This window comes from Mustelus asterias, chromosome 9, assembly GCF_964213995.1.
Source record: "Mustelus asterias chromosome 9, sMusAst1.hap1.1, whole genome shotgun sequence".
In the NCBI taxonomy this organism is placed as follows: domain Eukaryota; kingdom Metazoa; phylum Chordata; class Chondrichthyes; order Carcharhiniformes; family Triakidae; genus Mustelus; species Mustelus asterias.
In genome coordinates, this window is record NC_135809.1 from 91123388 (window position 1) to 91145682 (window position 22295).

At 42.8% G+C, this 22295-nt stretch overlaps 1 protein-coding gene across 1 annotated transcript; it reads right to left on the reverse strand.

The window, feature by feature from the left end:
• Positions 1 to 85: 85 nt before the first annotated feature.
• On the reverse strand, positions 86 to 21525 carry uevld (UEV and lactate/malate dehyrogenase domains). Its single transcript, XM_078220520.1, has 12 exons — positions 21392 to 21525; positions 20995 to 21079; positions 16058 to 16123; positions 13390 to 13553; positions 12618 to 12753; positions 10013 to 10131; positions 8351 to 8456; positions 7764 to 7934; positions 6841 to 7011; positions 6310 to 6403; positions 5004 to 5127; positions 86 to 3108 (listed from the first exon to the last, which is right to left on the reverse strand). Exons 1-12 carry the CDS (start codon positions 21431 to 21433, stop codon positions 2944 to 2946), a joined length of 1443 nt encoding a protein of 480 aa, XP_078076646.1. The 5' UTR covers positions 21434 to 21525; the 3' UTR covers positions 86 to 2943.
• Between the last annotated feature and the right edge of the window lie 770 nt (positions 21526 to 22295).

Consider the following 22295-nt stretch of genomic DNA (forward strand, 5'->3'; position numbering starts at 1 on the left):
GTGCATTTCGGAAGACATTGTTGGGAGAAACTGTTCAGGGTTGGAGAATGGAGAATACTGAAATGAAACACCTTGAAGTCAAAGCATAATTCTGTTTGTAATTTACTTCCAAATGTTATGAATTACATTATTTTATTTATATGAACCATTAATTTTATTTGAGGTACAGTCAAAATATGAAATTTAATACTTTGTAATTGACACTAAAATAAGCTATCAGCTTCTACTTAAATAAAAACAGAAAATGCTGAAAATACTCACGTCAGACAGTATCTGAATATTAATAAAAGGCAGAAGGTATCCACTACTGCCACTTCAGTGATTGCAGGGGAAGACTGTCTGCAAGTGCATGGGCTTTCTATTTTGTATTGGCGGAAGGGGATAGGGGGCAGGGAATGTAGGGAGAGTTTTGTAAGGCTTAAAGAGTTAACTAATGATTTGAATATGCTGCAGTGACCAGAGACACAGTTATCTTCACTAACATTTCTGTAGAAACTCCTACTTACTGATCAACCCCCTCCTTTAGTCCTGAACAGCAGTAGGGACAGTAGATCACAGAGCATGCCAATGGTACTATGTTGCTGGTGTGCAGGTCACATGGGGGTGAAACTGAAGCATTCAAAGGCAGCACAGAGATGACAGTCAGTCATAGAGGAAGAATATGAAGATGGGGAGCTGGTGGCATCATGGTACTCTCGCTGGACCAGTAATCTAGAGACCCAGGGTAATGCCAGAGTTCAAATCCTGCTATGGCAGATGGTGGAATTTGAATTCAGTTTTTAAGAATGTCTAGAATTACAAGTTTAATGATGATGATTAAACCATTGCCAATTGTTATGAAAATCCATCTGGTTCACTAATGTTTTTTAGGGATGGAAATCTGCTATCCTTACCCGATCTGGCCTACATGTGGCTCCAGACCCACAGCTCATAGCAATTAGGGATGGGCAATAAATGTTGGGCCAGCCAGCAACACCCATATCCCCTGAACAAATAAAAAAAGATTCAAGTGGAAATGTAGTTAACAAGACATACAATAAAATCAATAGCTACTACTTTGCTCCAAAACCTTCCAGCCAGACCACTGTTTCAGATCTGTGATAAAAGCCATCATTAAAGATACTTTATCTCCAATGTCATTACCACTTGCTGTTGAGCTCGGCAGGTGTACACAGGTTTCTCACAACCAGTAGTGACAAAACGGCACCTTGTGAGGTGTACCTACAGCAGTGTTTCTCAAACTTGTTCATTCACTTCGGTGGGACAAAAGACCCCGTGGGTCACTTCACGGTCCTTACCTCCTTTGGCTTGCCATTGCATTAAAATGATTGTGAGGGTTGGCACAATTTTTAAAGAGGCACCAATGGGATGATTTCTGGCTCCGAACTCAGAACCTCAGTCTAATTTCGAGCTCCAAGTCCAACAAGTTTCTCTTCGTCTTCAGATCCGTAAGTGTTGAAAATGCCATTTCTCTGTCGTTTGTTACAGCAGCAGGTGCTTCTGAGGTGTATTGATAAGTACAGGATTTTCAGATTAAATGTGGTGCAAAATGTCCAAACATCTCTCATTGATTAGTAACCTGCCCGATGCAATCTCCACAACATTTTGTCCATTTCTTTGACGTCTTAAATGTGGTCAATGTTTACAAATGGATTTCTGATCAACTCAATTATTTTGGGGGCTTGAGGAAATGTTTCCCAGTTGTTCATGCTGATGCACTTTGTAGTCTTCAACCATTGGCCCATCTATTTCTTCCCCTCTAGTGACGTCACACAACCAGCCAGCTATAACCTATACTCACATACATCAATAAACACTTCTCTGCTTTTTCACAATTGTAATTTTGTAATAAATTTATGAGCATTTGTAAAATCAAATCTCGTAAGTAAATTAATTCATGCCAGAAACAAAAGTATAATCATTTTCATATTATAAATATTAATACAAGGAAACATATTTAATGCATTGTAAAATCATCCATAGTAATCAAACAAAATCAACACTAACATAAATCTTGCTTATTAAATTAACTGTTGCTGTTCATATTTATGATGACTTGTGGATGAGAGAGTCAGACATGTTGTCATGTAGCTGGTGGGATGACGGCTCAGCCAGTTCTCTTGTACAGCCTCAGCTGTGGCATTCCATGTCAGTGACATTCATTCTGAATCAGCCGTAGGTCCACCTGGGGAACTCAGTCACACTGAGAACACGATTGTGGGGTGGAAAAAAACCCTGCATTTCCACTTAAGCTTAATTTCACAACGAAGGTGGAGTTTATTTATTAGTGTCACAAGTAGGCTTACATTAACACTGCAATGGAGTTACTGTGAAATTCCCCTAGTCGCCACACTCCGGTGCCTGTTCAGGTACACTGAGGGAGAATTTAGCACGGCCAATGTACCTAACCAGCACATCTTTCTGTGGGAGGAAACCGGAGCAGACACGGGGAGAACGTGCAGACTGCGCACAGACAGTGACCCAAATCGGGAATCGAACCCAGGTCCCTGGCATTGTGAGGCAGCAGTGCTAACTGCTGTGCCGCCTTGGTAATTATTAATTGCACATGTGACTGCCATTTTGGAAGATCCCACCAAGGTTAAACGTACCAGTTAATTTGTGCTGCTTGACAGCACTGAAGAGATGAGTGTTCACCAAGAGGATTGGAGAACATCCTTCCACAGGCAGCTAGATCTACAGGATCTTTTAGCATACATCTGAATAGAAAATGCTACTAACTGAGTCAAGCTAACACCTTTATGTAGAGCTAAGTAAAGGACAGCAGCGGTTATTATAGAGTCAGTGGTTACACGTATATCAAGGGCAAGCAGCTGTCAGTCTCAAGGTCTGGGCTTCTAGGACAGGACCAGGGCACTAACACTGAAGTTGATGTACGTTCCTCAGCTTTGTTATCTATCGCTTATGCTTGTTTCAATCAGCAACTTAAATTTTTAGCTGCTGAAGAAAGTTTTGGAGGGTTGCCGCACTGCTCCGCAGCTTTGCTTCCTCATTCTCTGATAGCTTTGGTGTGGTTACACTCACCACTCCAGCCATGGTCAACATGCATGGCAAGCTGAGGAATACCTCGTCACTGACTCCGTACCAGCCCTGTGGGGAGAATAGAACCTGGGTTAATTCTCACAGAATGAAGAGCAAAGCCCATACCAGAGAATGGGCAGGCTAAACAGTGATACAGCGTTTTCCACCCCTCCCTCCAGTGCTCACATACACAGTCATCCAAAACTCCCAGACTCTGCAATTAAATCAACCTGAAATCAGCTCACTAGTCAACAGAATTTGCTTGTTTCAAACAACTCCAATTTCAGGAACAGAATACAGCCAGTTTCCTGTTTCGCCAGTGCTTATTCTGCACTTAACATTGATTTGATTTATTATTGTCACTGTATTAGCATACAGTGAAAAGTATTGTTTCTTGCGCTATACAGACAAAGCATACCGTTTAGAGAAGGAAACAAGAGAGTGCAGAATGTGGTGTTACAGTCATAGCTAGGGTGTAGAGAAAGCTCAACTTAACACGAGAATAGGGAAGACTGAGAGAAGGCCATTCAGCCAACCGATGCTCTCATACACCAATTAATATAGCCCAGCATCTGACTGTACTCTGAATGATCATAAATATCTTTAACTTCACCTTATGTGGTGCATCATTCCAAACATTTATCACCAAGTTCTTCAGAAGAAAGGAACATAGGAACATGAACAGGCCACTCAATCCCATCAGCCAATTCTGCCATTGAATTACATCAATGTTAATCTGTATCTTGACTCAATCTAACTGCCTTGGTTCCATAACCCTTAACTACCCTGAAGTAACAAAGATCTCAATCCAGTTTTGAATTTTTAATTGATCGAGACTTAGGAGCTTTTTTTTGGGAGGGGCGGAAGTAACAAAATTCCTCTGTGAACTAGTGCTTCTCGACATTAATCCTGAACAACCGATCGCTAATCATCTTTTATCAACTTCTTTAATCATCTTACCACAATCAGATCAACCCGTTAGCTTGTATTCCCTTAAGGATAGAGGTTAAGTGAATGCAACCTATCCTCATAATCCAACTATTGTAGCCCCCTCTGATGAATCTATGCTGCACCCCCTCTGTTGCTAATATATCCTTATTGGGGAAGGGGGTTTATGTCCTCTAGCCCGACACACCATTCTTGGTTGCCCTTCTCGTTTTCAAATAATATGTTGCGTATCTTATTGCAATTTTCCTTAATCAACATCTTTTTAGATGATATGGCTCGAGATGCTGTAATCAGGCTTTTACAATTTATTCCTTCAACACTTGGAATCATTCTTGTTGCTCTCCTCTGTACCCTTTCCAACACATCTATATCCCCTTTTATATGTGGTGATCAAGGTTGCTCACAGTATCCAATGAGCAACATGAAGCCTCAGTATTGAATTACTCCACTGTTCTTGCTATGAATCTCCACATTCTATTTGTTTGAACTATTTTGCTACATATTACAATCAAGCTGGAGAGGTGCTGCTTTTGCCTGAGGTTGAGACTAGGTTTCACTGTGATGTTCTACCTGCTGGCAGTCAGACACACCAAGATGCTGTGGATCCAGTACAACTACACCCATATATAATCCTTCAGGACCATTTTAATTGGATCAAAAAGCATGACACTGGGACTCCAAGAATCAGACCCCTCAATCTGACTAGGGCACTTTAACCATAACAAAACACTTATACAACTGGTCCAAAGTAGAAAGATAAAATAAAACTCAATAATTGCTTCATTTTCATAATCGAATATGCAGTCCATGTCCTGTAGAGTTCACCAGTTGCGAAAGGCCTCAGGCATTACTAACATTGCATGGTCCCTCTCCCAAGGCAATCTGGGTGTGCATATAGACCATTGCTGGCAATCAGTCAGAGCAATTCCTGCCATCTGTCCCCCAACCCCCATAACCTTCATGTCTGAGGGAATGCTGCATTCTCCCAGACACCTCGTCATTCTGCTATCTCTCACCTTCACCAGGGTGGAAACGGAATGTGAATGGCCCAGGTTTCTCAGGATAGTCTCAGTTAAATCAGCCACGGACAGACCAACCGACCATGACCTCTGACCCTTCTCTTTTAATCCTTTCATAACCCTGAAACATAAACATCAATGGGTTTGAATCTGTAATCGCTGGAAAATTGTTTTTGACAGACTTTTTCCAAACTCTGGACCAGACTGAATACTATTAAATCTCAGCAGGAAGTTTCAGTTGGTGAAACTGAAGAGTACAAACCAGAAGGTTCAAGGTGGGCTGCAGTCTAAACATTAAAATCGGACTCAGTTTTCTAATTACAACCATGACTATACTCTAAATGTACGGCATTGGCTGTAAAACACTGACGTTCTGAAGGATTGAGAGGCACTATATTAAAGGAAAATCTACCTTTTTTCTCATAGCTGATGGAGGAGAATGATTACTTGGGCTCCCAAGAATTCTCCCAAGCCTCATCGGCAGCATCAATGGTGGGCAGGATTCAGCAAGAGGCCCAAAAATGAAATGTAAGCAGGATCTTCCAATGCTGCCCGCCATGGTGGGTTGGGAATTCTAGTGGAGGGCGGCATGAAACGGATTTGCATCCTGCCAATGGGATGCAGGTGAAAGCTCGACCGGAATCTTGCCCCCTATGCCCAATTCTCCACAATAGCAGCAGGAAAACACACCAGGCCAGAACACATCTGGACCAACGTGGTATGCAGAAGTCAGGACTTATCTGAAGGTGGCCTGGAGCTGCTTATGAAGTTTGGGATGGAGGCCACCAGTGACTCTAGATCACAGCAGTGGGTGGTGGAACATCTTTCAGGTGGAGCTTCTAGCTTCAGTGTCACCAAGGAGGTCCACCTTCCTCTCTTCAATGGTAGATCAGCAATGCCCAGCCCGCCACAGAACACGGTGCAAAGCTCTCAGATACATAAATAATTATGCCTAGGAGGAAAGACAGGGCATGTTTGCCTGTCACCCTCCCCAACGGGAAATATTCCCTGTCCCTGCTTCTGCCACGGGATTTAGTCCCAATGGGAGAATTCTGTCCACATTGACTGGGAGTGCTCGGCAGTGAAAGCCTCAGGTAAGGGTCGGGCTCAGCTGTGAAGCCTCTGTTACACCTCACAATGGCTAGTCTCACAAATAGAGAATAACCACTTAACCTGTGAAATTATTCTCCTGTGGAGAAAGGGGGAATTAAACTGCAGAGTCAGGAATCCCGGGAAAAACTGAAAAATGTCCCCGAAATGGCTAGAATTTCAACAGAGCTTCTGAGTTGCTGAATCTTCCTACCTGTGTACCAGCTGCTCGTGTTTGTTATGGTCTGAGATTATGTCTGGGTTGTTACTTTGCTCACCACCCATTCCAGAGCCCCGCCATACAGCCACTGAAAAACACATTCGAATATTTGAAGTATTTGGCACACAGTGCCAAGGATTATTGATCACGACTAAACCAGTTATCAAATATTCTATTATTTTATATCATAACAACAAATCAGATATTCCAACGTATAAAAAGTCCTCTATTCCTCTATGGCACATACCCAAGTAGGCAGAAAAATCAATTCCTATCCCTTTAAATTTTCACATGGATGATTCAACACTTGACTAATAGAGGAGGAAGAGTCAGCATCTGGAACTCAGTTCAAACAGGGATTTCTGAGCAAAGATTCACCGGAGGAAAGAATTAAATGAAGCTTTCTGGAATTTTATTTTCATGATCGACAAGACCGATGTTGAGACCATCTGCCATTCTCTGCAAGGCCACTATAAACTCAGCTGAGTATATATTATCAATCTGGATAACATTCTAATCACATACCTTCATTGTCCCCATGCTCGCCAATGATCCAGGCCTCCTTTCCAACTGGTGTTTTTAAGGATTTCCCCAGGATGGACTGGAAGCGCTGGGAATCCAAGTTACAGCCAGTCCCAACCACGCGGTGTGAAGGAAACCCACTCAGCTTCCAGCTCACATACGTCATCACATCAACTAGCAGACCAAACAGCAAAGATCAAACACTGAGGCATGATGAGATACTGCAACTTTCCCCCATATAACCTGTGCTCTCTCGGACCCTCTGTAACCAGCAAACTGTTCAACACACGTTACTCCCTTCTATTAGACACCTGGAATTTGTACTCCCAAACATAAACTCCAAAGTAACCACCAATCTCATAGAAACCCTACAGTACAGAAAGAGGCCATTCGGCCCATCGAGTCTGCACCGACCACAATCCCACCCAGGCCCTACCCCCATATCCCTACATATTTTATCCACTAATCCCGCTAATCTACGCATCCCAGGACACTAAGGGGCAATTTTTTAGCATGGCCAATCAACCTAACCCGCACATCTTTGGACTGTGGGAGGAAACCGGAGCACCTGGAGGAAACCCACGCAGACACGAGGAGAATGTGCAAACTCCACACAGTGACCAAGCCGGGAATCGAACCCAGGTCCCTGGAGCTGTGAAGCAGCAGTGCTAACCACTGTGCTATAGTTCCAGGCGGCATGGATGAACAGTCTTTACACACCCACCCTTTACCCTGACCTTCAATAGGACCTGGAATTACAGGGAATGCTTTTCTGTTTTGCTACTTGTGACCAGGATCGCTACTCTATATTCCAATGTAACTATGACACCCCTGCAACTAGCACTAACTGTAAATGCCTTCCTACTGTCTAATAAATCCATGCTGCACCACCCAGTAAATACTCTAAACACTGATGGGCTGTGTACCTGGCTGGGAGGCAATGATCAGCACACAGTTGGGACTGTATCGCACTGTATTGGGAATGATTGTCCTGAACAGATCCACGTTGCTTTGTAACGCTTTCAGGTAGGACTCCTCACCGCCCCAGGTGTTTGCAGTGACAATCACCACGTTGGAACCTGCTGAACCTGAGAAATCTGGAGGAAAGAGAAGAGAACAGTTATCCTATCTTGTTTCAAAAGCAGAGCTCTGACAAAGGGTCATCCAGACTCAAAATGTTGGTTCTATTCTCTCTCCACAGATGCTGTCAGACATGCTGAGATTTTCCAGCATTTTATAGTTCTCTTTCAGATTCCAGCATGTGCAGTATTTTGCTTTTACCGCATCTTGTTTATTCGTTTACGGGATGTCTATGTTACTGGCTCGGCATTTATTGCCCATCCCTAATTGCCCTTGTGTTTGGAAAAGAGTTTGTTCCAAAAATCCTCTTTAAAGTGGAGATAACCTCAGCTTATTGGCCCTTGTTTAAGGAGATTATATGACTGTTTCTTTTTGATAAAAAGAGAAAGAGTTGAAGATTTTCTGCTGGATTTCTGGATCAGCTGACACAAACCTTTGCTGAGTTCAACTCTGGGCAGACTAAAGATCTCCAAATCCAGGATTCCACCCTTCATGGTATTATCTGAGGTCGGGATGAACACCAACTTTTCTACGACATCCTAGAGAGAGAGAGAGAGAGACACACACAAAAGTTACAAGGATCTGAAGGATTTTGTTCTTCCAATATTCTTGTTCCCTCCCATAGATTGGATACATATATTGGCGTTGGTAACCCTCCAGTACCTCATCTATTCTTCATTTTCAAGCTTAGACAGTGAATTTCAGCTGGCCATTCAACTATGGCCTTACAGCTGAGCCTGAAACACCCTGATGCACCTAAGCAATCAGGGTGAAACTGAGTTTATTGAATCCATTTTGGACTGACAGCTTTCTGCATCAAAGTTACAATGCCATTGTTTCAGGCCCAACATAGAGCAATTTATTTGAGACTTAAAAATTATCAAGGAATTTTACAGGAAGCTTATCTGGGGAAATCCAAAACTCTAGGCTGTAGGAATAAGAAAGTCACCAATAAATGCAATAAGGAATTCAGGTGAAATTGTTTACCCAGAGAAAGAGTTAGAAAGTGGAATTTGTGACCACATGATGTAGTTGAAGAAAATAGTGTAGGTACAATTAAGGGGAAGCTAGATAAAAACTTGCGAGAGAACGGAATGCAAATTGAGAAAGGAAGACTAGAGATTCATGTGGCACATAAACCATGGCGTGCATCTGTTAAGCAATTTCAAAATGGTATATAACTATAATTTAAAGGCCACTTTACATTTTGCTGCTTTATAATTACCTTAAGTTTTTACCACAAACTCTTTCAGGTTGGCAGCTGGCCAATTTTATTGCCAGGTTTTCCAGATTGATTCCAGTTTGCACAATTAATAACTTTAGTAAAAATATGGAATGCCTCAGGATAGTGCCCTAGACCCAACCATCTTCAGCTGTTTCATCAACACTCCATCATCAGGTCAGAAGTGGGGATGTTCGCTCATGACTGCACAAAGCTCAGCACGTTTCATGACTCCTCAGATACTGAAACAATCAATATCCACATGCAGCAAGACCTGGACCACATTCAGGCTTGGGCTGATTAGTAGCAAGTAACATTCCTGCCATACACGTACCAGGCAATGAGGCAAGTAATTATCTAATATTTCTTCCATTTATCTGTCATTACCTGTGAATTTATCATGTCTATCCCCTGTCCCATTATTTACATGTCGTGGAATACTTTACTATTTATTTTTATATTCCTTGATGATTGACTTTTGTTGTTCCCTGCCCGCTTATCTAATGTTCTGTTTTATTTCTTTCCTAAACTTTACATATTAAGTGTTTCTTGGCTAATGTGGAGCATGAACACCTGATAGACCTGTTTTAAAATGTATTCTTTCACAGGAAGTGTGTATTGCCAGCTACGACGCTATTTGTTGCGCATCCCTCAATGCCCCCGAGAAGGTGGTGGTGAGTTGCATTTTTGAACCACTGCAGTCTGTATGTAGTAGGTACAACCACAGCGCAGTCCAAGAGTTTGACCCAGCAACAGTGAAGTTGGACAGAATGGTCTGTTTCTGTGCCACCAATATTATATAACAAAGAGAGCTGTAATTCAGTCTTGGGCAGTCTACCCCTAGACATGAATATATCAGTTTAACTTCTTTACCTTTGCTAAGATGCTCATGGCACAGGCCATTCCCAAATCACCACCACCAAGCACTGTAACTTTTCCAAAGTGTTGGTTACCAGCTTCTGTTTTTGGCTGAAGGCTGACATCAGACAGACCTGCACGTGAAGATTAGAATCATATCACACTTCCACGCATTGTTATATTACAGCCTGACTTTGCCCCAACTTATTATCTATAGTTCAGCATTCTTTGGCTTTGCTAATTGCAGTTTTGCACATTTTAATATCCCTAGATCCCATTGAGTTCATCCTCAGTAATTCAATATCATCCCGAGTATTAATGTCAACTATTTTCTTCCCTTTTCCAGCACTTCACATTTGTCTGGGTTAAATTTCATCTGCACACTTACTTTACATATTTGAAGCTCTTCCTTGTTTGATACCAGCTGCAAATCTGACCAATTTGCATTTTGCTTCTAAACTCGAATGATTAATATAAATTAGGAGCAGTGGAGGTCAAAACACTAATCGCTGAGGTAGCCCCTCCCCAATCCTTCTGGCCAGCACATGCCCCCACATTCTATTCTTCAGACAATTTCTTATCCATTCCCATCCTTTTTCCCTGAATCCCCATAGCTTTAAACATTAATAGTCTGTCATCCTTTACTGAAGTCATTAAAATAAATATATACATCAAGGTATAATACATTGACGTGCTTTTCATAGTCTACTTCAAGTTACTTCCTTAAAAAAGGTCAAGGATGTTGATGAGGCTAGATATTTCCTGCAGAGTCCATGTTTACTGCTGTTTATTAGATTATCATACAAGTAGCCCTCTGTGGAATACAGATGAGACCTACGTGGTGTACCTTGATGTATAGGAAACAAGCTTACAATGTAAAGGATGAAAGACCTTTAAAGCTGTGAGGATTCAGGATAAAAGTTAGGAATAGATTAGAAGCGGGCTCAAGGGTAGGAAGTGGATGTATCTGGCAAGGAGCAAATAATGAATGGGATACACCCCAGGGATCAGTGTCTGGACACATATGGTTTAGGGAAGACGGCGGCTAAGAGGGGATCTTATTGAAACATATAAGATGATTAGAGGTTTAGATAGGGTGGATAGCGGCTAAGAGGGGATCTTATTGAAACATATAAGATGATTAGAGGTTTAGATAGGGTGGATAGTGATAGCCTTTTTCCTCTGATGGAGAAATCCAGCACGAGGGGGCATGGCTTTAAATTGAGGGGGGGTAGTTATAGAACCGATGTCAGGGGTAGGTTCTTTACCCAGAGGGTGGTGAGGGATTGGAATGCCCTGCCAGCATCAGTAGTAAATGCGCCTAGTTTGGGGGCGTTTAAGAGATCCGTAGATAGGTTCATGGACGAAAAGAAATTGGTTTAGGTTGGAGGGTCACAGTTTTTTTTTTAACTGGTCGGTGCAACATCGTGGGCCGAAGGGCCTGTTCTGCGCTGTAATGTTCTATGTTCTATGTTCTATATTACTTGGATCCTCTCCAGTGAGCACTTGGGCAAATAGATTAGCTTCATCTTTAGCCCAGTTGTATCTTTTCAGAGTTTACTGCATCTTTCTGACTGTTTTTTTACTGCTGGAATACTAAAAGAAATTCTCCCATGTGGTTATAAGGGCAGCACTAACAGTGGTTAGCATGGCAGCCCCAGGGACCTGGGTTCAATTCCAGTCTTAGGTGACTGTCTTGTGAAGTTTGCACATTCTCTCCGTGTCTGCGTGGGTTTTCTCCCATGCAGGTTAGGTGAATTGGGGGGGGGGGGGGGGGGGAAGGGAAGAGAGAGGAGGACCTAATGGGATGCTCTTTTGGAGAGTCGGTGCAGACTTGATGGGCCAGATGGCCTCGTTCTGCAGTGTAGGGATTCTATGGTACAACCCTGATATCAGGTTGCTGAAGGAAGAAAATAGAGCCAGTATTTATTTGGAATAGATTTATTCACGGGGTGAAACACCTCAGACATATACCTCCTAACTCAACCCACACCCCATGTCAATGTGTCTTTATATGTGCTCAAGTAACCATCCAACTGTATATACTGAACCTCGTTTGATACAATTAACACTACTGTTTGCCCTGATCTTTTCTAAATATCTCTTTGTCCCCTGAACACTTTTTATATGCTTGTGGTGTAGTCGGTAGCGTCTCTGCTTCTGAGTCAGAAACTTCGGTTTTGAGTCCGGGACTTGATGGCTAAGGAAGGTGCGCTCATAACACGGCCAACAGGCCGAGTAACAACTTTCAAACTCCTTCCAATCGAGGCCAATGACAGACAGTAAGAGCAGGAGTGTTCTAGTCAGCCATGCTTGATGTTGAAAGCTATAAGCCTCTGCTGAGAGGCCAGGTGACCTGTTCCAGGAAAAAATAGCTCTGGAACCAGATGGATGCCTGCCTTGTGCTCCACTAGGTGCAGGAAGTGAAGCAACAACATTCCTTTCTACTCTTCACTTACAGCAATCTGAATGTCTGCAGGTTGAACAGTCCCCCAGGGAGACAATGTTCACAAAAGGGAGCTAGATAGGTTTTTCTGGTGAAAGAGATGACTGAAGGTGATTATAAAATTATCCTCTGGTTCTAAATCTTTTCATGCCAGAGTGAAAAGAATTCACAAACCTGATGAAATACCAGCCACATAGCTGTTCAGCTCTGCCATGGTCAGCTCATCCGATGAGGGCTTTGAGTATAAAGGTGGTGCTTCCTCAAACTTTGCCATCATTTCATTTAGCAAACCAGTAACATCTGTTTTTGGCTTAAGAGATAAAGAAAACTCAATTAATGCACATTTTTAGGGAAAATATAGCTAACGACTTGTCTTTTCTTCAGGTCACATCACACATTGTGTGCAGTAGAAAGGCAGAAACTGGCCCAAACTGTCTGCTGCCAGCTGCCATCCTGGCTGTCATTGGCAGGTGGGAGCAATGACAGCCCAGCATGACTTAAATCTCATGTTTTACATTACTGGGAAATGCATTGGACAGAACAGTCACGTTCAGGAGTTTTGCACTGCAAATCCACCTTTTCTAATCCAAAGCACAACCTGGGTTCTCATCTAAGGGCAAGTCTTCAAAATGAAGTAGAGTCTTTGGAATGAAGTCTTGAATATTTCTGCTGGCACCACGTGCAATACAGCGGCTTATACATTTTACTCAAAGCCTGAAGATCAACATTAAATGCCACTGGCCTCTTGTAGGCCAGCACCTCCCGCACATACCAAAGACATCTCTGTCTTAAGTCTCTGCAGACTCAGAGTTTTCCACATTCTTCGCTACATTGAGTATCATGTTGCCTGGCACTCTATGTCCATATCACTGGTCTCTGCTGGCAGATACTGTCCATGTGCCAGTTTCCCAATTATACTTTGCTGCTGCTGTCTCTGGTTCCTTACGTGACTCCAGTGTTGTAGGTATGGTAAATAAATGCGTCCTTGTGCATCCACATGTTTCCCCTCACGAATGACCATGTTCGAAGTCGGTCTCAGGAAGCACATAGGTGGACCAAAAGGATGAGAGTCAAGAATCCATATTTGAACGGGAATATTATAGGAATACCCTGGATAACAAAGAAAAGAAAAATAGACCTGAAAGTTACTTTAGTACACAAGCTCCATACTTAACCAAAAAACCTTTTTAATCTAAAGATTTTTGTTAAAAACAAAGCTGAGGCATGGTCCTGGAAGGTGAGTGTTCGGTGCCCGCCATTCCCGCTGCCTCTGACTGGTCCTGCTGCCATTTTACACTCAACTGGACATTGACTGACAGCAGGTGGGACTTGCACCTGCTCTTGGCCAGACGTCACGCTGCACTAGACAGAAGAGATATTGCAGTACCATGCCTCAGCCTAAGTCCTGAGACTGCACTTCAGGTAAGTATAGGGTGGTCCAGGGATGGAAGGGTAGGGGATTTGATTTGATTTATTATTGTCACATGTATTAGTATACAGTGAAAAGTATTGTTCCTTGCGCGCATACAAAGCATACCGTTCATAGAGAAGGAAAGGAGAGAGTGCAGAATGTAGTGTTACAATCATAGCTAGGGTGTAGAGAAAGATCAACTTAATGTCCATTCAAAAGTCTGACAGCAGCAGGGAAGAAGCTGTTCTTGAGTTGGTTGGTACGTAACCTCAGATTTTTGTATCTTTTTCCCGACAGAAGAAGGTGGAAGAGAGAATGTCTGGGGTGCGTGGGGTCCTTAATTATGCTGGCTGCTTTGCCGAGGCAGTGGGAAGTGTAGACAGGCTTAACGACTCAATGGATGGGAGGGCTTGCCTGATGGATTGGGCTACATTCACGACCTTTTGTAGTGAGGGATGGAGGCCTGAAGATCAACACTAAATTCTGTCCTGGGATCGAATGCTCGCCTTATCCATTTGGCACCCTGCTACAACAGGCGCCTCCCAGCCTAAATATTGAGGCAGGGTTCAAAAAGGCCATTAGGTGGCTTAAGGGGTCTTTATAGGAGCACGGGAGAGCTTCCCATCCAACCGTGAAATTGCGTTTGCACCGGGACGTGCAGGCATCCTGCACATTCCAGCGCAAACTTCTGGCCTGTCTGTGGAATTCTGTGGCCCTGAAGATAGGGAATGGAAACTTTGCATCTGGAAATCCTCCTGACCTGGTTATCTTCTCTACAATTCAAGTGTCAAAGGTTTGGCCTGTAGCTCCCAGTATAAGCCAGGCAGAATGTAGGGTTAGACTGGTGGTGTTGTCAAGTCCTCCAACACCCAGTGACCAAACTTGAACCATGTTTGCCAGGCTTGGTTCTACAATACAAATTGGGTTTCTTGCTATTTTGACGAAGTTTAGATGAAGTTGAACCAACCTTTCAAGAAAACACATCCCTCTGCTTGAGGAAAAACAAAATCCTGCACAAACAAAATTGGGAGGAAAAGATCCATTTAGCAGCAACAAAAGACTAATAGCATCTCTTTTTTTTCTGTTGGCAATCTCCTGGCATGAAATAGGTGGTCCTCCCTTAACATAGTAACGGTGATCTTCCACATAATCAATTCCACGCAAGATAGAAAATTAACACAGCGAACATATTTTACCAAAACGTCAGGGACAGAGGGGTGACATGTCCAGGCACAACACATAGCAAAAAGAAGATTTAGGAGAGGATGGAAGAAAATTAAGAAATTGAATTGGTTCAATTCAAGCCAAGTAAAGCTCAGATGTTCCTGTATCTATATAATGTGGCTATAGTAAACAACAAATCATTCATGCATAAAATATACTGCACTACGTATACCCTCAGGCGTATACGCTCAGTGATATTTTATTAAGGAAGTGAATCCCTTGGTTGACATTTTTTAAAATGCAATGTATCATCACTCAAACTATGGTACATAATCATTAATATACAAGCAAAAAGGACAAAGACCTTCTTTAGACTGTAGTGTTGTTATAAAATACACATTGATTTAGCCTCATGATTAAACGATCATGATGTCACATCAAGATTATATAAGCACTTGCACAGAAAGATCAAGAGATTTATTACGTGGTCTGAACCAGCTTTCTCCCTTCAGATTTCCTTTTCTGAATGTGTTTTTTTGCTGGGAGTGGTTCATGGGCTACCATACTGCCCCCAACAACTCACCTCCATAGTATGTTGCCCAAGTGGTTACAGCATTAGGATTTCAATAAAACAATTATAGCAACGTGAAATTTTCACATCATATCTTCTTAAATGTAGAAAAGCAGTCTGTGATACATTTTATTTTAATCCAAACTTGGACTTTTGAAGATAATATTTTGGGTTGTAGAATATGGGAGTGAAGAACTGGTCGATCTAGGTTTGTCATTGACAATAAGAGAAATGCAAGATGAGGAATTATGAGTGCAAAACATGATTGGTAATGCCCAAGTTAAAGCATATTTTTTGAAATGCTTTTTTTTCTTCAGCATATTGCACTTTATACCCAGTAATAATGCTGGATTCTCCAACAGGAATAGACATCTACTGATAGAACAATTCTGCTCTCTGACAGGGTGGGACTTACTCTGATGTCTATCAGGAACTGCTCTTGCTGCTAACATGGGGAAAGGAGCTTACCTTGGTATCCAATCGGGATGGTTCCAATTAAGCTCAGCAGATCTTTCTGGGAGCCATCGCTGAAAGCTGCAATTTGAACAGAAATCTTTTTTAGTCCCATTTGACTGCTGGAACCCCATTGGGTTGGTGTACAAATATTCACTGAAGAGTAGTTCACACTTCTACTTACATCACAAGCCCTGGCTGCTTATTCACAAAATGATATTCAAAGAGACTCAGATTAAAAGTATATCTGATAGGTTAGTGTGTCCCAACTGTGGTTGACCAATGCGCTTATATCTGGGTAAAAAAGCCCAATTTCCTCCTCTCCTCCCCCATGGGTGGCAAACTCCTATAGGACCATTGTTTCAGCTGGCTCAAGTCCCACTGCAGAGACTTCAGCACAAAAGTTTAGGCTGACAATCCTACTGCAGCACTATGGAAAAGTCACACTCTCAAAGTGCTGTCTTTTGGATCAGAGTTAAACTGAGGCTCCATATACCCATTTGGGCGATTGTAAAATAGTCTTGGTCATTATCTTGGAGGAGGAGGATAAGTTCACCCCAGTTTCCTGGCCAACAGTTATCCCTCAAATGGCATCACAAAAATAGACTTTCTGGTCATCATCACACTGTTGTTTGGGGGAGTTTGCTGTGCACAGATTGACTGTGCGTTTCCTACATTACAACAGCGACCACACTTCAAAAATATTTCATTGGCTGTAAAACGCTTTGAGACATTCAGTGATTGTGAAAGAACATAAGAAATAGAATGGGGAGCCGTCCAGTCGTTCCACTACAAGGCTGAACTTTTATTTCAACACCATTTTCCTGCACTATTCCGAAATCCCTTAATATTTTTAAACACAGAAATCTATGATTTCAGTCTTGAAGATATTCAATGACTGCGCCTCCATTATCCTCGAGGGTAAATAATTCCAAAGATTCTTCACCCTCAGACCGTGTTCCTTGATTCTACAACTCCCAGTTAGGGGAAACACCCTTCCTGTATCTACCCTGTCTAGCCATTTAAGAATCTTTATGTGTGAAATAGATAATCTCTCATTCTTCTGAACTCCAGAGAATAAAGGCCCAGTCTATTTAACCTTTCCTCATAGGACAATCCCTGCATCCCAGGAATTAGTTTGATGAACCTTCATTGTACTCCTCTATGGCAGGTATATCTTTCCTAAGGTAAGGAGACTAAAACTGCACTGGTCTTACCAAGGCTCTATGCATTTGCAGTGAGACATCTTTGTTCAAAGGCCAACATACTATTTGCCTTTTTAATTGCTCATTATACCTTCATGATAGATGTCATAAGCCACTGAAAGCTATGAGTCATCTATGTATATATGACCCAGGTAACACAATAAAGAGTTATCTTTCTGAACTTGTATAGTAAAATTTGTTTTTTGTTTGTTCAAATCCTGTGAAATCTTGTGGTTTTATCCCAAAAGCAGGTGCCTTGAATCGCAGCCTTTATTTACTTAAAACAAAAAGGTTTTGGTCCATAACTAGATCTCCCCCAATGTCTGTTTCAATTTGGACAAAGGGTCATCTGGACTCGAAACGTCAGCTCTTTTCTCTCCTTACAGATGCTGCCGGACCTGCTGAGATTTTCCAGCATTGTCTCTTTTGGTTTCTCCCCCAATGTCCCAGGACTGACCAAGGATCATAAAACTGCCAACAAGCTATTCAACAGTCGGAAAACATCAAAGGCAAATTCAATCCTTTTTTAACAAATACACACATGATTTTTCCAGCAGGAGTCAGTGCTGAGGGATCAAGAATGAAGAACTCAAGCTGAATTTTCTCTTCTCTGGCCCAGTGGCATGGTCACCAATTGTAGTTTCACTTACTATCTAACTCAGTACCTGAGAACCAAAGACATAAAACATCTTTTTTTTCTATTTTCCTATTTCACATTTACATCAATAGAAAAGACAGCAACATCCTGCTCACCACCATCCCGCACGGCTCCTTCACATTCGCTAAATTATCAGACTGCTTATTTGTCACCCACTACTCAATGTGCAGAAATTTTTTCCATACTACTGAAAAATGAAACTTTTATTTGTCAAAACTTTTCATCGTGCACTCATCAGGACAATTAGCAAAAATACCAATTGTCAGGGGAACATCAAATTTATAATGTATAAGAGAGTGCTTATTGGTTGGAAAGTGGATGGTGATTGGTAGGTGTTGCTATGTAGAATGCACAGTTGATGATGAATGATAGTTAACGCTCAAGCATAGTTTGAAATTTAAACCAGGCAGCTTGACTGGTTGGTCAAGGCATTGCCCTGAGGAATGAACCCATGAATGGCTGGCACCTATTTTGTTTAGCTGAAATAGGCACAATGTGTTTACATGTTCTTTCTGTCTGCAAAGAACAGGGCCATGTGTATTAATATGTGCAGCTTCCAGGCAAATGTGCCACACTGCGAGCCTGACTGACAATCTTAAATTGGTTGTCACTGTAAATCTTAGTACACTGAAGATTATTTAGCAAATTATGTTCAATTGCAGAATCACATCCAATGTTGGATACTTGTGTTTTGAGTTATGCAAGTACGGACGAGTTGGGTACAGTCTGTACCTTACCCATTGCGAACAGTGGGAGGGACGTGCTGTATGATACGATCCACCAATCTTTGGGATGTACAGCCTACAAATCTAGCATCACACTGAAATTCATGTACCACTTTGCTCATTTTTGTGTGATAGGCAGAACATCTTTCTGGCTTGACAGTAACATTCTGTTCATGGCAAATACCACTTATGTTGCGACTGCATTGTAGCAGTGTGAAATTGCTAGCCTTCACTGTTGCCCAAAGTTTGAGATACTTTGCCCTTCCAAGGTGATGGGAGGTCGACTGGGCAATTTTCAAGGCCGAAAGTAACAGCCTTCTGCCCGCTCACAAGTTGCAGTGTAAAATCAGGGTAGCCATTATGTTGCAGGTTAACTTTGACACGCTCTGTTTCTGTATCGCACTTGCAAAAGGCTTGGGTCCTATTAGAGTCATAAGAGTCATAGAGGTTTATAGCATGGAAACTGGCCCTTCAGCCCAACTTGTCCATGATGCCCTTTTTTTAAAAAAAACCCTAAGCTAGTCCCAATTGCCCGCATTTGGCCCATATCCCTCTATATCCATCTTACCCATGTAACTGTCTAAACGCTTTTTAAAAGACAAAATTGGAGCCGCCTCTACTACTATCTCTGGCAGCTTGTTCCAGACACTCACCACCCTCTGTGAAAAAATTGCCCCTCTGGACCCCTTTGTATCTCTCCCCTCTCACCTTAAATCTATGCCCTATAATTTAGACTCCCCTACCTTTGGGAAAAGATATTGACCATCTAGCTGATCTGTGCCCCTCATTATTTTATAAACCTCGATAAGATCGCCTCAGCCCCCTATTTCCCAGAGAAAAAAGTCCCAGTCTATCCAGCCTCTTCTAATAACTCAAACCATCAAGTCCCGGTAGCATCCTAGTAAATATTTTCTGCACTCTTTCTGGTTTAATAATTTCCTTTCATAATAGGGTGCCCAGAACTGTACACGGTATTCCAAGTGTGGCCTGACCAATGTCTTGTACAAATTCAACAAGACGTCCCAACTCCTGTATTCAATGTTCTGACCAATTAAACCAAGCATACCGAATGCCTTCTTCACCACTCTGTCCACCTGTGACTCCAATTTCAAGGAGCTATGAACCTGTACCCCTAGATCTCTTTGTTCTGTAACTCTCCCCAACGCCCTACCATTAACTGAGTAAGTCCTGCCCTGGTTCAATCTACCAAAATGCATCACATCGCATTTATCTAAATTAAACTCCATCTGCCATTCATCAGCCCACTGGCCCAATTGATCAAGATCCCGTTGCAATCCGAGATAATCTTCTTCACTGTCCACTATGCTACCAATCTTGGTGTCATCTGCAAACTTACTAACCATGCCCCCTATATTCTCATCCAAATCATTAATATACATGACAAATAACAGTGGACCCAGCACTGATCCCTGAGGCACACCGCTGGTCACAGGCCTCCAATTTGAAAAACAACCCTCTACAACCACCCTCTGGCTTCTGTCATCAAGCCAATTTTGTATCCATTTAGCTACCTCACCGTGGATCCAGTGAGATTTAACCTTATGCAACAACCTACCATGCAGTACCTTGTCAAAGGCCTTGCTAAAGTCCATGTAGACAAAATCAACTGCACTGCCCTCATCTACCTTCTTGGTTACCCCTTCAAAAAACACAATCAAATTTGTGAGACATGATTTTCCACTCACAAAGTCACGCTGACTGTCCCTGATCAGTCCTTGCATCTCTACATGCCTGTTGACGAGGTTGCCGATAAGGCAAATCCTGTAGAGAGTGGAATTGTATGAATTCTGATGTATATATTGACCAGTGAAGGTAAGCTTGCAATAGACCATGGTAGTGAACTCCGGCAGATTTCTCAACTACTTTGTTAAAGAAGGGGAGATCATTTGATTGCTCCTTTTCAAAGATGAATTTGAACGCAGGAAAGAGCCCATTGAGACACACAAGGAAATTATTACATGCTACTATGGATTCAAACTTAGCAAACGCATCAGCCACATATCGGAAATACGGAATGGATAGGAGACAAGGTGTCATTCCATTGAAGACACGTTTCTCATGGAACCTAACAAAGATGTTTGAGAGAGCTGGGCTTTGAGGGGATTCCATGGCAATAGATGGTGTCATTAACACTGAACTCAACTACGTGACTTGCCAAATTTAGAGACTCAATGAATACTGATTCATGCAATGGTGCAGTTCTAGGTTGCCACAAAATACAACCCATTAACTGAGTAAATCCTGCTCTGGTTCAATCTACAAAAATGTATCACATCGCATTTATCTGAATTAAACTCCATCTGCCATTCATCAGCCCGCTGCAGCAAAATTTGAAAGGCTTACTGTATGTGTCCATTGAGAATTTAAGGTCAGGAAATTTCTGATGTACAATCTTCAGCTCCTCAATGGTCAGGTCCCGGAATTTGTACTGAAAAGAAAAGTTCAGAGTGATTTGGGAAAATAAAAAGTCCAGTCTACATTTCCCCCCTTTCCAATTTTCGTATTTCAATCTCAGTAGTGAACGTCACACCTTTTTCCCCCTCCTTCCCTCAGTAGGAACCTTAAATTGAGCAAAGACCCTCGTTATTTCTGAAGACCATAATGACAGCTTTCAGCTGCAGAAACCTGTCGCCCCACCTTCACTACCCCCCTCCTCCCGCTCCCACTCCCCGTCCATCTCCCACTACCCTATCCATCTCGCACCCCTTGCTCTCGGTCAGTCTCGCAATCTGAGCCTCACCTTTCCCAGCTGTTTTTTCAGCGCCTTTTCATTTAAATCCATTTCTTCATTCAGAATTTAATCTATTTCGCTCCCAATTTTATCACTTCCGGTTCCAACACTTCAAACAAATGGAGCTGCGGAATTTTGTGTGAGGCGCAGAGGAGCGGGGCGGAGCCAAGTAGCGGGTGGCACCTGGAGGCGGGGCTAGGCGCGAGGTCAGGCACAGGGCGGAGCTAAGGGACGTGACCAATCAGAGGGGCATATCTAGGGGGCGGGGTCAGGCGCGAGGGGTGGGACCAGACAGCTGGGTCAAGCATAGGGCGGGACTTGGTGGGCCAGGCAGATGGACTTAGGCGCGCTGGCAAGGCCAGGCAGAGGGCGGGGCCAGGCAGAGGGCGGAGTTGGGGGCGTGGCCAGGCTGAGGGCGGGGTTTGGGGCGTGGCCAGAGAGGGCGGGATTATTTGTATTGCGGCCATTCCGGGAGCGCTGGTGTGGCAGCTTTGTGATTGAGAGCTATGTCCCAGATGTATGTCTGACTGCAAAACCCTGTCTCCACTCACATTGTCTGTACCTTTAAGACTTGATTACCTGTAAAGACTTGCATTCCAACCATTATCTTGTAAATTGAGTTTGTGTCTACATATGCCCTGTTTGTGAACTGAAATCCCACTCACCTGATGAAGGAGCAGCGCTCGGAAAGCTTGTGGCTTGTGCCACCAAATAAACCTGTTGGACTTTAACCTGCTGTTGTGAGACTTCTTACTGTGACTGCAAAAAAAGCATAGCACACACTAAGCGTGCGCGGTAATGGTTACATCCAGGGCAGTGTAATTGGAGATACCCCAAACATCCACTGGGGAATCCTTCTGTTTCCCAGGTTCGGGTGCCATCAGTCCCGAAAGCAGAACCCTAGGAAGGGGAA